We start from the raw sequence: 15,110 nt of genomic DNA on the forward strand, positions 1-15,110 counted from the left end.
ATTTTCCCCCAGTATTTAATGTAAGAAGTAGAACGTGGGCGTACCTGTAACCGGCTCCTCCAGAACCAGCTTCCCTCCAGGTCTGAGGACTCTGACGATCTCTGCCAGAGTCTCTGAGCTGTGGACGGACGAACTGTCGGCCAGCAGGCAGGAAAGAACCCAGTCGAAGGAGGAGGCTGCATGAGAGGCTGAAGAAACACCAGGAGAGCTTTAATCTGAGTCTCTGCTGACGCTTCTAACACTTACAATAACACACCGACTCTTTGGTGAGCACACATGCAGATCTTCCTTATCCAGCTGCTCACCCTAAAAACTGTAGATCAGAGATGTCAAACTCATTTTAGTTCTTTATTCGGCCCAATTCAAATCTCAACTGACCAGTAAAATCAGAGCATAATAACCTATAAACTCCAACTATGTCCTTTGTTTTAGTACAAAAAAATATGCTCTGCAGTAAGTATCTTCCTTTTACAAAACATCATGAACAACCTGAAATTTGTGAAAAAAAAAACATTTCAACAACATTATGCCTCAGTTTATCATTTCCACATTACAACTTCCAGATCACAGAGTGTCGACAAAGAAACACAACATTTAGTCACAGCTATCTGGAACTGAACGATATAGTATTTTACTTTAAAAAAGACAAAAAACAACAAAAAACAGGCAAAATATTCCAAAAATGAGACACAAAACGACAAAAGTGAGAAACAAAATAACCAAAAAGAGACAAACAACATGAAACTAAACAAAACGAGACAAAAAATTACAAAAGTGAGTGAAAAAATGACCAAAAAAATAGACAAACAACACAAGCGAGACAAAAAAAACACAAAGCCACAAAAATGAGAAGCAAAACGACAAAATATGAGACAAACAACAAAAGTCTGACAAAAATACAAAAAACAACAAAAACAAGACACAATATTACAAAAATGAGACAAAATGACAAAAGCAAGAAACAAAATGACCAAAAAGTTACAAAGCAACAAAAAAAATGGACAAATAACAAAAAAAAGACAAAAAAATTACAAAAATGACACAAACGAGACAAAAAAATGGTGAAAGCAAAAAACAAAACGACAAAAAAGTAGACAAACAACACAAGTGAGACAAAAAACACAAAACGACAAAGACAAGAAACAAACGTCTAAAGTCAGACAAAAAAAGGCAAAGAACAAAAACAAGACAAAATGTTACAATAATGAGATACAAAACGACAAAAGAACAATGAACAATCCAGTATTTTACTTTCTGATCAAAACAACTTGTCATGATCTAGAAATTATTCTAAATTTAGTTTTATTAATTTACAATCTGCAGTTAATGCCGTCTCTGGAAATTTTACACTTTGAGGACCAGATTGGACCCTCTGGAGGACCACTTTCGGCCCGCAGGCCGCATGTTGGACACCCCTTTTGTAGATAGTTTCTGTTAATTTTTGATTTATTTGATATATTTCAGACATGCCACAGTGTCATAAAGACAAAAATGAAAAACTGAAAAAAAACAACAAAAACAGTCTAAGATAATGTCTGAAAATGAGCACAACCATAAAACAAGCCAGGAACATATGCTTTAAAAGTGAAATAACGTGGAAAAGTAAAGGGGGCAAACAGTAAGATAAGAGATGTAGCGTGTAGAAGTAAATATCTTAAACACTGCAGAATGCTCCCAAATAAGGCTAATATTCTTCATAAATGTACGAATATTAAAGAGAAATTCAACAAGAGCAGTTTATACTGTTCTAAGTTCACATTTAAAACAATTTTCTTCATAATAAAAGAATAAAATCACAGCATTTTCCTCCAGATATCTCCCTGTATCTATAATTAACTTCACCTGAGATAAAGAAAGCCAAATAAAAACAGTCTTGCTACAATAATGCAGCTTTAAACCAGGTTAACTCACACATCAGCAGCCTCTCCATGTTCTCCACCGACATTTTTCCATCTGCTCCGACAGCAGCTCCCAGTTCTTCTGCATGTTTCTTCAAAGCTGCTGGATCTGAAGGCTGAGTCCAAACCAGCATCACTTTATCGCCCGGTCTGACGCCGAGGTCCGCCATGATCACCTGGAGGAAGTACGGGATGTTATTACGACTAGAGGAAATAAACAAGAGCAGAGAGAAATAAAACCACCACGACTCAGCAGAACAAACAGTAGACTGCTGCAGCACAGGCCTCAATTATGACGCTCTGACAGGAATAAAACAGAGTAGCAGAGTGTTGATATGAGCACATTCTGAAAATCATAATTCTGGGAAAGGAAATATGAAGGTTAATGGTTGATCCTGGCTTCAAACTACAGTAACAGAAGGTCAAAAACCAGTTTCATTTTGCAACGACAGAGGAAAAGGGGCCCAGTTTAGGTTCAATCACACCATTTTGGCTGGAGCTGTGTAACACAAGCAGCTCACAAAGGACTAAACTGGAGCAAATTATATCACTTTGAATTGAAAATAACACAATAAAAGGTATCAGTAGACAGTTTAAAATCTGCTCAAACACTTGCTTTGCTGTTTGTGATTCTATAAAACCCAGAAAAAGTGTAATTTGGTGACTCAGACTGGTTGTAAAGAGGCCAAACTGACAATTCAGAAATACAAAAAGCATGAAATACAGTTTATTCATAAAGTATTTGACCTTCTTCACTTTTTTTGCACTACAATGAACCATAATAACAGAGCAAAAACTAATTTATTGAACATGAAAAAGTGAAATTCATCATTTATTAAAGCATTCAGACCCTTAAGAAGCTCCTATGGTTGCATTAGTTCAGATTTTTCCTCCCTCGATTAAAGAGATCTCAGGCTGTGCAAAAGAAAAACACTAACTGCAAAATTTGGCAAATTGAGAAACAAAAATCCCTGTTTTGTTAATTTTGTTTTCAAAAAAATAGACATTACTGTTATTTAAACGGTCAGAAATGACATGAAAGTGCAGCTATTTCTATTAAATAAAGTGACAGATTCATTGTTTTTACTGTACACAGACGGATCATGATTACTGTTGTGTGAAATCGACCCTAAAAAACTCAAAACTCTGATTACAGACTCTGAACGCCTGGATTTGAGAAGTTTATCTCTTTCTTCCTGACAGATCCTCTTAAAGTCCTTCAGATTGGATGAAATGTGTCAGTTTCCATCTTCAGGTTTCTACAGAGATGTTCTTTAGATGGTTTAAGTCTGAGCTTTGGTTGGACCACCCAAGGACAGTCAGGGATTTGCTTTAGCTTTGGGTGTTTTTCTGCATTTTTCACGGATTAAAACAAACAGCAAAAGAATCTGAATCTGTTTGTAGATGAAAGATGTTTGATAAACTTTTCCAAAACCATCTTTTCACTCTGTTTGCATAAAGTACTGAATGAATTTTCCATTAAAATGTCATCTATAAGACGCTACAACCTTTGACGTAAAACTTTATTCATAAATAGAGATGAAAAGATTAACCGGCAACTGCAAAAAAAAGATCAGCGAGTAATTTTTTAAAGAACAAAGTCCAAATTTCTTCATTCGGGCATCTTAAATGTGAATATTTTTTCATTTCTTTACTCCTCTATGACCGTCAACAAGACATTTATAATCATCTAGTGAACCAACAGACGTTTTTTCACCACTTTGTACACTCTATAGACCAAACTACTAATTGATTAATGAAGAAAATAACAATCAGATTAACTACAAATTAAAATAATAGGTAGCTGCAACCCTAATTCCTGTTTTTACTTAAGTATTTACTCTGGGTACTCTTTCCATCCCTGACAAAAGGGCAAATAAAGACAGAGTTTGGAGCCACAGCTCTGAAATCTTATATAAATGACGTTTTAGTTGTTTTTTGTTCCCAATAACACCCTTGTACTCTGTTTTTATGGGTTATTGAACATTTTCCAGCTCAAATTACATCTACAAGACACAATATTGCATCAGACTGCGTGTTCAAGCCACAACCTTTGACTTAAAACATCAATAAATCAGTAGAATTTTGACAACATTTTGCTGCTGCTTTTAAACACATTGAAGCTAACGGCTAACACTTTATAACCACAATATTTAATATTATTTATACACTAGCGTAAATATGACATGAGTAGCTCTAAATTGGAGAATGTTCACGAAGGTTCTCGGTCTTATAATCGCAGTTTTTACAAGTAGCAGTCAAGAAATGTGACTATTAAAGTTTTGTTGAAGTTAACAGACAAATTAGCAGTTAGCGGTTAGCTCGTTGAGGACAAACCGTGACGCAGGAGCCTGTTGTCGGCGGTTATCAGGCTCCTAAAGCCGTTAAAAAGTACCGTGAGAGGCCGGTACACGGCTACACGCCAACACAATGCACTCATAATACTGTAGTATTGTTCTGAAATGCATCTATAGGCTAAATAATGAGAATAATACAAATTTAAACTAATTGTTCTCAGCAACTCACCTGCTATCTGATGGCAGTTTGAGTGTCACGTTACACAATGTTAATACTGCTGTCGGCTTCCGGTTTCAAAATAAAATCTGCGAGACTCGCGCTGTTCTGGATAGTGCTGCAACTGATTTTAATAGGTGAGTAATCCATCTATTATTGCCGCAAATAATTGACTATTTGGATTATGACTCACTATCTAAAATAAGACAAATTGAGAAAAAAATCCCTGTGTTGTTAATTTGGGTTTCATTTACTCAACATAACAGGCATTTTTGTTTTTCAAATGGTCCAAAATAACAGGAAAATGCAGAGATTTCTACTAAATAAAGCGACAGACTCAGTGTCTTTAACATATGCAGGCGGATCATAATTGCTGTTGTGTGTAATCGACTCTGAAAAGCTCATTCCGAGCTGCAAAAACCCTGATTACAGACTCTGCACAGCTGGATTTGAGAAGTTTATCTCTTTTTTCCTGACAGATCCTGTTAAAATCTAAAGAAGCAGCTTTGACATTTAGCTGGAAGTTGGTTTAGGCATCTGCTAACTAACAGAAAATAAAATAAACATCCTCGTTGTGTACGTGTGTTTTTGTGATTTACGTGAACTGGTGCTCCTGCATTGCAGCAATTATTTGTACATCTCTGTGTTTTATTACCTGTTATGTGGCAGGATTATAATCAAACCATTTGTTTTTACCAGTTAAAAAAGCCTTAAAGGACCAATTCAACTCATATAATGCAGTTTTCCACTTCCCAAAAAGTAACTGCAGCTTCTACTTTGTGACTGGAATGTTAATAATGTGTCAAAATGACTTGACTTAATTCATTGGGGTTATATATTAAGGATTACAGCCCTTAGGAAAATTGCAAAATTGTTAATTTCTTTATTTCACTTATAAAAGAAAAATCCATAAATCATTTTGTTTACAATGTAACCAAGGATATTAGACATAATAAATAAATACATCATCAACATACCAAGGATTTGCTTATTATCTAAATGCTGCATTGTGATATAAACTGCAAACACGTCTTTGGTAACAACTATTTGTTATGTTTATGCATTTTTTAAAATCTGGTGGACAGTAGACCACTGCAGTAAATCACACATGTCATTTTAAGGACTGGGGGCCACTGGGATTGGTTTTCTCTCTCACAAATCCTGTTAATAATTTTGGTTTATCTTTGTTCTCCTGTGCAGAGATCCGCACTGACCTTGGTTCACGTATCCCCAGACACAAAGCAGGTGGTCCATGCTTTAATATAACCATATCAGGTAGTGATGCGTTTTATTCCAGTAAGCAGTGATGCCTTCATGTAGATGTGCTTTGAGTTAATGAAAAAAAAACACGCAGTATGACGTTTGTTGGCAACTAACACTGACTTTGGACTCTGATTTTTGTTGCCAGTGTTGATTATTTGTTGCACCTTAGTTATGAATAGAATAGAATAGAATAGAATAGAATAGAATAGAATAGAATAGCCACTTTATTGTCAACCAGAACATACACTAGTTGGTGCACATCATGACTGAAATTTTGATACAAAAGTTCGCTATCGGACTGCTCAAAAACAAAACAAAAAATTATTATAAATAAAAACAATTCCAATATATACATGTAAAACACACACCCACACACACACCTACACACACACACACACACACACACACACACACACATCTACACACACACACACACACACACATACACACGCACACACACACCTACACACACACACACACACACCTACACACACACCTACACACACACACACACACCTACACACACACCCACACACACACCTACACACACACACACAGACACACACACACACACACACATCTACACACACACACACCTACACACACACACACACACACATACACACACACACACACACCTACACACACACCTACACATACACACACACACCTACACACACACACACACACCTACACACACACACACACCTACACACACACCTACACACACACACACCTACACACACACCTACACACACACACACACACCTACACACACACACACACATACACATACACACACCCACACACACACCTACACACACACACACCTACACACACACCTACACACACACCTACACACACACACACACACCTACACACACACCTACACACCTACACACACACACACACCTACACACACACCTACACACACACACACACACACACACACACACACACACACACATACACATAGACACACACACACACACACACACACATATTTGACAGTGAAGACGTAGCACCAGTATTGCACCTAACATTGAAATTTTGCAGCAGTTATATTTCACACTGACCACCGGTGCCCCTGCCCAGAATGATTATTTGAATATTTCAGGTGAATCATGTGTAAACGTTAAAACATATTACCACTACTAACAATAACAACAATAATAATAATAATAATAATATTAAGAAGAAGAAGAAGAAGAAAAATGGAAGTGGTATTAATATTAACCAATTTGACAAAAAAGGAGACTTTTCCTATATTCTTACTACTTCAACAAAGTGAATCTACGACTTTCATTTTGAAGGCGACACTCTTGTTTTTCTCTGTCGGAGTCGCAGTTAAATGACGTAGCGGCGAAGCTCTGGCATGGCGCAGCAGAGTGACGCGGTCGCTCGGTGCAACTGGACATGGCGGCGCTGCTGAGAGGTCTGCGGGCTGGAAGGACCCTCCGGGGGCTGAGCAGCGGTAAGACCGGGCCGACCAGCCGGGGTGAGAGCCGCGTTAGTCACGGACAGCCCGTTAAATGGTTACATGACTCGTGCACCGTCCGTTCCGCCGGTTTTAGCCTCGTAGGTCGGAATTAGTGTTAGCTTCAGGTGCTAATGTTAGCAGAGAGAAGGTGATCATGAAGGACAGAAATATGGGACTGTAACTCTGCTCTAGTTTAAAAACCTGAATTATTAGCAGGTTAAATGAGAGTTGGAGGAGTTTATCGGTCTGCTGCAGCTCAGTCTGAACAGATAAAGTGATGGTTAAATATGCAAACAGGCTGCTGCAGCTGGAGGCTGTTATGCAAGCAGTCAGTGTTTTTAATAAACCAGCTCTATATTTAGATTTTCTTTTTTTTTACTGTCATGACATTTACACACTACTTCTACATGTAGGAGTAAATTCATGTAAAAATTTCACTGTTTAGGTAAACTGTCGATATTATTTAGATCAGAAAATTATTATTTTTGTCATTTTTAAAGCAAAAATGTGATTTTTTTCCCCTTTTTTTAGCTTTATAACTGTGGGAATTGTAAACTGAATCATTGTTACAGCTGCAGCCAGTGACTATCTTCATTACTGACTGATCTGTTGATTGTTTTTTCTAGTAATCGATTAGTTATTTGGTCTATAAAATCTTAGTAAATCGATTAATTTTTGTAGCTCTGGGCGATATCTTACAAAACAGTGAGATGATGTGTCGCATTGTTTTGATTTACTGTCATTTTATTGGACAAAACTAATAATAGACAAAAATATCTGCGTAATAGGGTAGAAAAATGCACTAATTTTCACCAAGTAACTTGTTGATTTGCTCCAAAATGATTGGTAGATCTGCTGCGATTTATTGATTTGTTGTCAACTATTAAAATAATCATCATTTGATATTTGATTAATCACTTTGAATGCATTCTTTACTAAAGAAAACTTTAAATTCTGTGATTTTAGCTTCTAAAGAGTGAATACTTTCTAGTTTCTGTCATGTAAAGTGAATATATTTGGACAAAACAAGACATTTGTAGTGTTAGGCTTTGAGGAACGTCAAGTTTTTAACCATTTTCTGACATTTAAAAGACTACTCAACTAATTTATTAGATTTAAAATGAAATTACTCAAGTATCTCATATGTTTTGAGTAGATGTACTTTCTGCCACTGGAGCTACTTAATATTTTGTCGTTGTTGCCCTGTTTTATAAAGAAGCGAGATCTTCAGCTCAGAAAAACAGAATTGTTGTTTGTAATATTGGTAGTTAAATATGTGGTGAAGGCTTTAAATGTGTTTCGTAACAAGTGTAAAATCTCAGTCCTCTTATTGAGTCTGAGTTTTAATATAATAAAGAGATTTTATAGCAGAGTTTGACCACATTTCCGACCAACCAAATAAAGGTTTTTAAATGATAATATCACACTTTGGATGGAAATAAGCAGCAAATTGACAGATAAGAGACACAGGTGACACCAAAACAGTCGTGTTTGATGGGCTTTGCTTCACATAAAGTTCTAAAAAGTGACTGACTCTCCTGAATGTTTAGAAGCTAATCCAGATGTTTCTTCTCTCCAGTTGTTGCTGCTCCGTCTGCAGTGAACCCTCAGTGCAGCAACTTGAATCGAGGTTTCCACAGAGCAGCTCTGAGGCTACAGGACGAGTCCAAATCTGACAAACCTCCATCCTCCTCCTCCTCCTCATCGTCTTCATCCACTACCTACCACGAGCACTACCAGGCTACAGAACATGACACAGCAGCAGAAGCTTCCCAGCATGACTCAGCGTCTGATCCGGCAGCAGAGCAGCCTGAACGGCCAAACACCAGGTGAGCAGAAGTGTTTAGAAGATGCAGAGGAGCTACTCTTATGGAGCTTTATTTAGCCTGACTGTTTGTGTGTGAAGCTACCAGGACCAGAGCGGAGAACACGGTGAAGAGTACGAAACCGAGGAGCAGCTTCAGTCTCGAATCCTGACGGCTGCTCTGGAGTTTGTTCCGCTACACGGATGGTCGATGGAGGCGATCGCAGCCGGAGCCGAGGTGAGCCGCTGTAAAACCTCCAAGTGTTGTTTTTAAATCAGCAAAATGACACCGTTTACCAACCAGAAAAGCTCTAAAAACAAACAAGCAAAAAAAATCCTGACAATCCCCCACCTAATCATGTGTGATGTGCAGATTTGTTGGGAAAATTAACCATATCTAAATGAAAAATTGTGACATTATCCTACATGTTTCATTCAAAATTTTGCCAAAAATAAACCACTTGATCGAACCACATTCTGGAAAAAAAATTAAAATTCTGCTTTCCTCTGCGCAACTAAGAAGCCATGACTGACTCAGCTGTGACCAACAGTGAAGTGACAAAAATTCAGAGAGTTTTCAGGTTTAACTGCAGGCAGAGACTGAGAAGAACCTACTGGATGAATAAAATAAATGCAGCATGGTTCAGAAACAGCAAACAGAGGAGCAAGTTGTTGGAGATCCATTCAGCATGGAGAAACATCTTTCTACTGATGATGAGCAGAGTAGAGAGGAAACATGGAAATAGATAAATATCTACAGTGTGTGAAGACAAAACCACCACAAAGAGACACAAAAACCCCCCCAAAATAAGATGGAAAATTACACAAAAGGAAGAAAAAATGAGACAAAGCAACAAAAAGACAAAAAAGAGACACAAAATTATCACAAAGAGACAAAACAACAAAAAATGAAAACATGCCACAATAATGCACAATAAACGGCTCAGAAACAGTGAACAGAGGAGCAAGTTGTTGGAAGACGTCATTTTCTTTCTAAAATTAGTATCATCTGTGTGCACTTGGAGAAATGTTGAACACGTTGAAACCAAGTGTTTTTATACATTTTTGTTAAAAAAAAAAATTATTTGTTGTTGTTGGTCCAGACTCTGGGTCTGTCCTCCGCCTCCACTGGGATGTTCTACAACGGAGCTGGAGATCTGGTTCTTCACTTCATCGCTCACTGCAACTCACAGCTGACAGAGATTCTGGCTGAACAACACAAGCAGGTCCAGCTGGGTCAGGCCGAGTACGTATCCTACAGACAAACACAGTCCTGCTCACGGATTTACTGCCTTACAGCACAGTACTGATATAAACAAAATGGAATTAATGTCTTTGCAGGTATGTTGAACCTAAATCCAGAGTTTACAAAGTCTTTTAACCTGCTAGATCTCCATGGTAACTTATGCTGTGGAACTAGATCTCCATGGTAACTTATGCTGTGGAACTAGATCTCCATGGTAACTGAAGCTGTGAAGTTAGATCTCCATGGTAACTTATGGTGTGGAACTAGATCTCCATGGTAACTGCTGCGTCACGGCTAGATCCCAATGGTAACTGATGCTACGGAGCTAGATCTCCATGGTAACTGATGCTACGGAGCAAGATCTCCATGGTAACTGATGCTACGGCCCTAGATCTCCATGGTAACAGATGCTGTGGGGCTAGATCTCCATGGTAACTGATGCTGTGGAACTAGATCTCCATGGTAACTGATGGTGTGGAGCGAGATCTCCATGGTAACCGATGGTGTGGAGCTAGATCTCCATGGTAACTGATGGTGTGGGGCTAGATCTCCATGGTAACTGATGCTGTGGAGCTAGATCTCCATGGTAACTGATGCTGTGGCGCTAGATCTCCATGGTAACTGCTGCTTCACGGCTAGATCTTCATGGTAACTGCTGCTGTGGAGCAAGGTCTCCATGGTAACTGATGCTGTGGAGCTTGATCTCCATGGTAACTGACGCCGTGGAGTTAGATCTCCATGGTAACTGATGCTGTGGGGCTAGATCTCCATGGTAACAGATGCTGTGGCGCTAGATCTCCATGGTATCTGATGCTGTGAACGTAGATCTCTCAGTATTCAGCACTTTAAGTACAATCTGTTAAATTGTGTTGGAATGGAGGCCGAACGACTCTTTGATTTGTGTTTTTTAGACCAAAGAAGACTGCCGACTTCCTCAGAGAGGCAGTAGAGACCAGACTGCGGATGTACATCCCCTACATAGAAACCTGGCCTCAGGTAAAGTAGTGCTGCAGGTAGAACCGATTCAGTTTCAGGTGAACTGGAACTAAAACACGATGCTTTGATTCTGCAGGCGATGAGCATCCTGCTGCTTCCCCACAACATCCCCGACAGCCTGAAGCACCTGTCCTCCATGGTGGACGACATCTGGTACTACGCTGGAGACCGGTCCACAGACGTGAGTGGATCCTCCCTTAATGTTCGGCCCACCACCTCCCAGGTTACTCCCCCCTCCCACAGCAGCATGGCCACGGAAAATAAAATATCCGTACTGAGGAAAAGCTCCATTAAACAGTTCAAACGTCGTAGACTGGAGCAGCAGCGACCCCGATACTGTTAAACTACCCAGGCAACAGTCCAGAGAAAACACAGCAATGACTGTTATTTTCTTCTTTAGTTCCCCAAAATGCAACAAAAATAATTAAAATATTACATTATTTACTCTTCTCTCTAGAAAACAACAAAAATGTGACAGAATGACACAAATGAGATGGAAAAAAACAGAAACAAAATGATCACAGAGTGACAAAGCAACCACAAGAAATGCAAAAATACCACAATAGCACAATAAATGGCTCAGAAACAGTGAACAGAGGAGCAAGTTGTTGGAAGATACATTCAGCATGGTGAAACATCTTTCTACAGATGATGAACACAGCACATTAGACATTTCTTCATTCTCTCTCCTTCTTCTTTCTGTTTCCATCGAGCTGCAGAAGTTTATATTAAGTAAAACAATGAGATATTGTTCTCTAAGAAGTTTCTGTGTGTTGTAGATGAACTGGTACACCAAGAGGGCGGTGCTGACAGGGATCTATAACACCACCGAGCTGGTGATGCTCCAGGATTCCTCCCCAGACTTCCAGGACACCTGGAGCTTCCTCGACAATCGCATCCAGGATGTGGTCAACATGGCCAGCTCAGCCAAACAGGTAGAGAGCAGGAAAAACCCAAATTTAATCTGTGGATTAGAAACATAACCGACCTCAGATTGAGAGAAAAACAACCTCCTTCTGCTGCTGTTTCTGCCTGTATCATCCTGAATACAAAATAAACCTCGAGACTGAGAGATAAAGATGCTTTTGACACAAAAAAACACAAAGAGGGCAGAATGAAGGTAGTGGAAACACCTAATCGGACGACTTTTTCCCCATTTCTGTGTTGTGTAGGTGCAGTCGACGGGCGAAGCAGTGGTGCAGGGGCTCATGGGAGCTGCTGTCACAGTGAGTTCATGATTTATTTTAATATTTAAACTCAGTTTTAACCTCAACTTACACCTCAGAGCATCAGTGACCAGGGTTTATATATATCACCCTTTGTGTTTGATTAATTCCTTCTTTTTAAAATGAAACTCTTAAAGCCTCAAATTTATTGTCTTTACCACGATCCTGATGTCAAAATGTCAAAAAATATTAAAGAAATTTTAGATTTTTAATATTTTTATTTATAAACTGCAGAGTTTTTTTGAAAATATGAGTCTGCTGGATGAGAATTATAGAAGCCAGTGCTGTAATTTCCACTCCGACCTGATGGTGGCAGTGCTGTCCCACTATTCTAATGCTTGCAGTCAGACACACTGATACAGAAGTTTGTATCGACACATTATTGTCACATTAACAGGATGAACCTGAGGAGTTAGTTTCCATAAATCAGATCATTTTAAAGCAGAACCAGAGCATGAAGACGTCAAAGTAACTTTCAGCATGTTTTATTTATTTCTTTATTTCTTGCATGTTGACATTTGAGAGAAGATGAATCCTTTAATCCCAAAAACACCAAACCTACCCCCAAGCATGGTGGTGGCATTATCATGCTCTTAAGCTCATGTTGAAATTTAAATCTATGTTTGAACAACAACATCTGAGGAACAATTAAAGATAAAAACCTGAAATTTTCTCTTATATTTCTCATCATGTCAGTGATTCAGAATCTGTAATATTGGACAAGTAGATCAAACAATCTCTGATTATGGCTGAGTTGAAATATGGTAAATAAAAAGATGCCGTCATAAAAAGTTTCATCTTTGAGCTCACATTAATTAAAAACTGATAAAGCAGATGTCAACTAGTGATACTTTCTGAACTAAATGTAGCTGAAAGTCACAATAATACAAAACTAAACATATGGAATACTTTTAATATGAAATACTTGGTCACAAAAATGAAAAGAAAAAATTTTTTATTGAACTTTTATAATCAAAGTGGACCAGATTTCTGGAGTGTCAAAATAGTTAGAAAGGGTTTTATATCTTAAATATCCATATTTTATGCTCTAAAAATAATACAGAAGGTCCTTGACTTACGTCAGAGTTCCGTTCCTATGGATCGACATAAGTCGGAACTCCGGCGAAAATGTAAACAAAGCCGTTATGTGCATCACGATATCAATCAGTTCTTTGGAAAAGTCATGGATACCAACGACTTTCATGCATGTATGAATCATTTTACAAGAAGATAACAGAATATGTTGCACTGATTTTACAACTTGAGCATTTTATTCCATCTAATTCACTTCCATGGAGACAACTTTCCTTTTCTTCGATGCATGAGAAGAGTCTGACTTACGCTGGGAGCCATAATGAAGGACAAAAAGTTAGAATGTAGCACAATCCAAGGTGGCGTACAACCAGAGAATAGAAACAAAGCCGTCTTAGAGCACAGCGTGACGACGTATTCATCCGGTCCACTCGTCAACTAGTTCCAATGTAACGACGAAACGCCGTAGGTCGAGGACGTCGTAAACCGAGGACCCCTTGTATTCAATAAATAATGTAAATCAGAGATGCTGAGCAGAAATTTTTTCTAAAAAATGGATGATTAGAGATAGAATGAGCCTCCTATAGTTTTAATATTTAGCTGTTATTTGCAGTTCTATTGTCAGATTAAGGTATATAATGGTGAAAATGGCTTTAAAAGTGGATTCTAAGTCTTTCCTGATGACAATGTTGTGTACATCTTTTGTTTTCCAGCTGAAGAACCTCACAGGGTTGAACCAGAGGCGATGATCTGGGAAACTGACTATCATACCGACCATCTGAACCCACAACCTGAGCTGAAGATCAATGTTCTTTCTGCTCCTATTTCTGATTAACTGTCATAAATGTCTCAAAGCTGCTGAATTTGGGCTTTTTGTCGAGCAAGAACACGTTATCAGTCGTCGCAGGTCCACAGTGGCTTTGATCTGCTTCGTTTCACTGTCCAAGATTTCACTCTTCATCCTTTGTATAGAAGGACACCGATCTGTAATCAAATAAGAGTTCAATAAAGTAGTTATTGTATATTTATTGATTTGTGGTCTTGAATTATTGAGTTAAATTAAAATCCTACACTGTAAAGAATTTCCTGCTGTAAGTCACTGTTTTGTTAAATAACTAATAAAAATTGTTTAAATTTACTTCCTAATTTGATCATTTAGCTTGAAAAACAGCAGAAATCAATGAAAAATCAAATTTTTAGACAAATGTAAGATGATTATAAAGCAATAAAATTCATATTTGCAAACTTAAAACTAACTTTTTGGCACTTGAAAAATTACTCAAATATGAAATTTATTTTCAGGATAGTTATTTTCTTATGAGCCACCAATCTTAATAAAGGAGTTGTATGTTCATTATTTTGTTTGTTGTGAATTGTTGGAATAAAGTAAAATCATTCGCTGCAAAGTAAATGTGGAAAATCCATCATTATATTGATTATTAGTTTCTAAGAAAAGATTAAATCTATGAACAATCATCAAGTTCAAGCAAAATGTTTGTTTTGCTCTAATTTGAAATGATTAAAAACAAGAAAATTCTCGTTTGTATTTTTTATTTTGATTTTTTGGCAATATTTACCAACAACTACTGAATAAAATAGTCATAAACTGTAACAAGGAAATGGTTTTATTTTGAAAACGAATCTGATGGCA

At 37.9% G+C, this 15,110-nt stretch overlaps 2 protein-coding genes across 5 annotated transcripts in view; one reads left to right on the top strand and one right to left on the bottom strand.

Annotated features, from left to right (window-relative positions):
• Positions 1–4,541, bottom strand: part of ciapin1 (cytokine induced apoptosis inhibitor 1) — a 14,462-nt gene extending 9,921 nt beyond the window's left edge. Inside the window, exons 1-3 of the mRNA XM_023261739.3 lie at positions 4,425–4,541; positions 1,912–2,074; positions 45–188 (exon numbers count right to left, since the gene is read on the bottom strand). Of these exons, the coding sequence (XP_023117507.1) occupies positions 45–188; positions 1,912–2,068 (301 nt within the window). The 5' untranslated portion in view covers positions 2,069–2,074; positions 4,425–4,541. The remainder of the gene's footprint in view (positions 1–44; positions 189–1,911; positions 2,075–4,424) is intronic.
• A 2,476-nt stretch (positions 4,542–7,017) lies between these two features.
• On the top strand, positions 7,018–14,487 carry coq9 (coenzyme Q9 homolog (S. cerevisiae)). Of its 4 annotated transcripts, none has more exons than XM_055006358.1 (9): positions 7,018–7,149; positions 8,735–8,984; positions 9,062–9,197; positions 10,063–10,205; positions 11,117–11,201; positions 11,278–11,424; positions 11,981–12,136; positions 12,374–12,427; positions 14,173–14,487. In XM_055006358.1, exons 1-9 carry the CDS (start codon positions 7,092–7,094, stop codon positions 14,206–14,208), a joined length of 1,065 nt encoding a protein of 354 aa, XP_054862333.1. In that variant the 5' UTR covers positions 7,018–7,091; the 3' UTR covers positions 14,209–14,487. The 4 variants fall into 4 exon arrangements, with proteins under 4 accessions (XP_054862333.1, XP_023151563.1, XP_054862330.1 ...); XM_023295795.3 differs by having other exon boundaries at positions 11,278–11,382; XM_055006355.1 differs by having other exon boundaries at positions 7,035–7,173.
• Positions 14,488–15,110: the final 623 nt, after the last annotated feature.

The sequence above is a fragment of the Amphiprion ocellaris genome, chromosome 3, assembly GCF_022539595.1.
Source record: "Amphiprion ocellaris isolate individual 3 ecotype Okinawa chromosome 3, ASM2253959v1, whole genome shotgun sequence".
In the NCBI taxonomy this organism is placed as follows: domain Eukaryota; kingdom Metazoa; phylum Chordata; class Actinopteri; family Pomacentridae; genus Amphiprion; species Amphiprion ocellaris.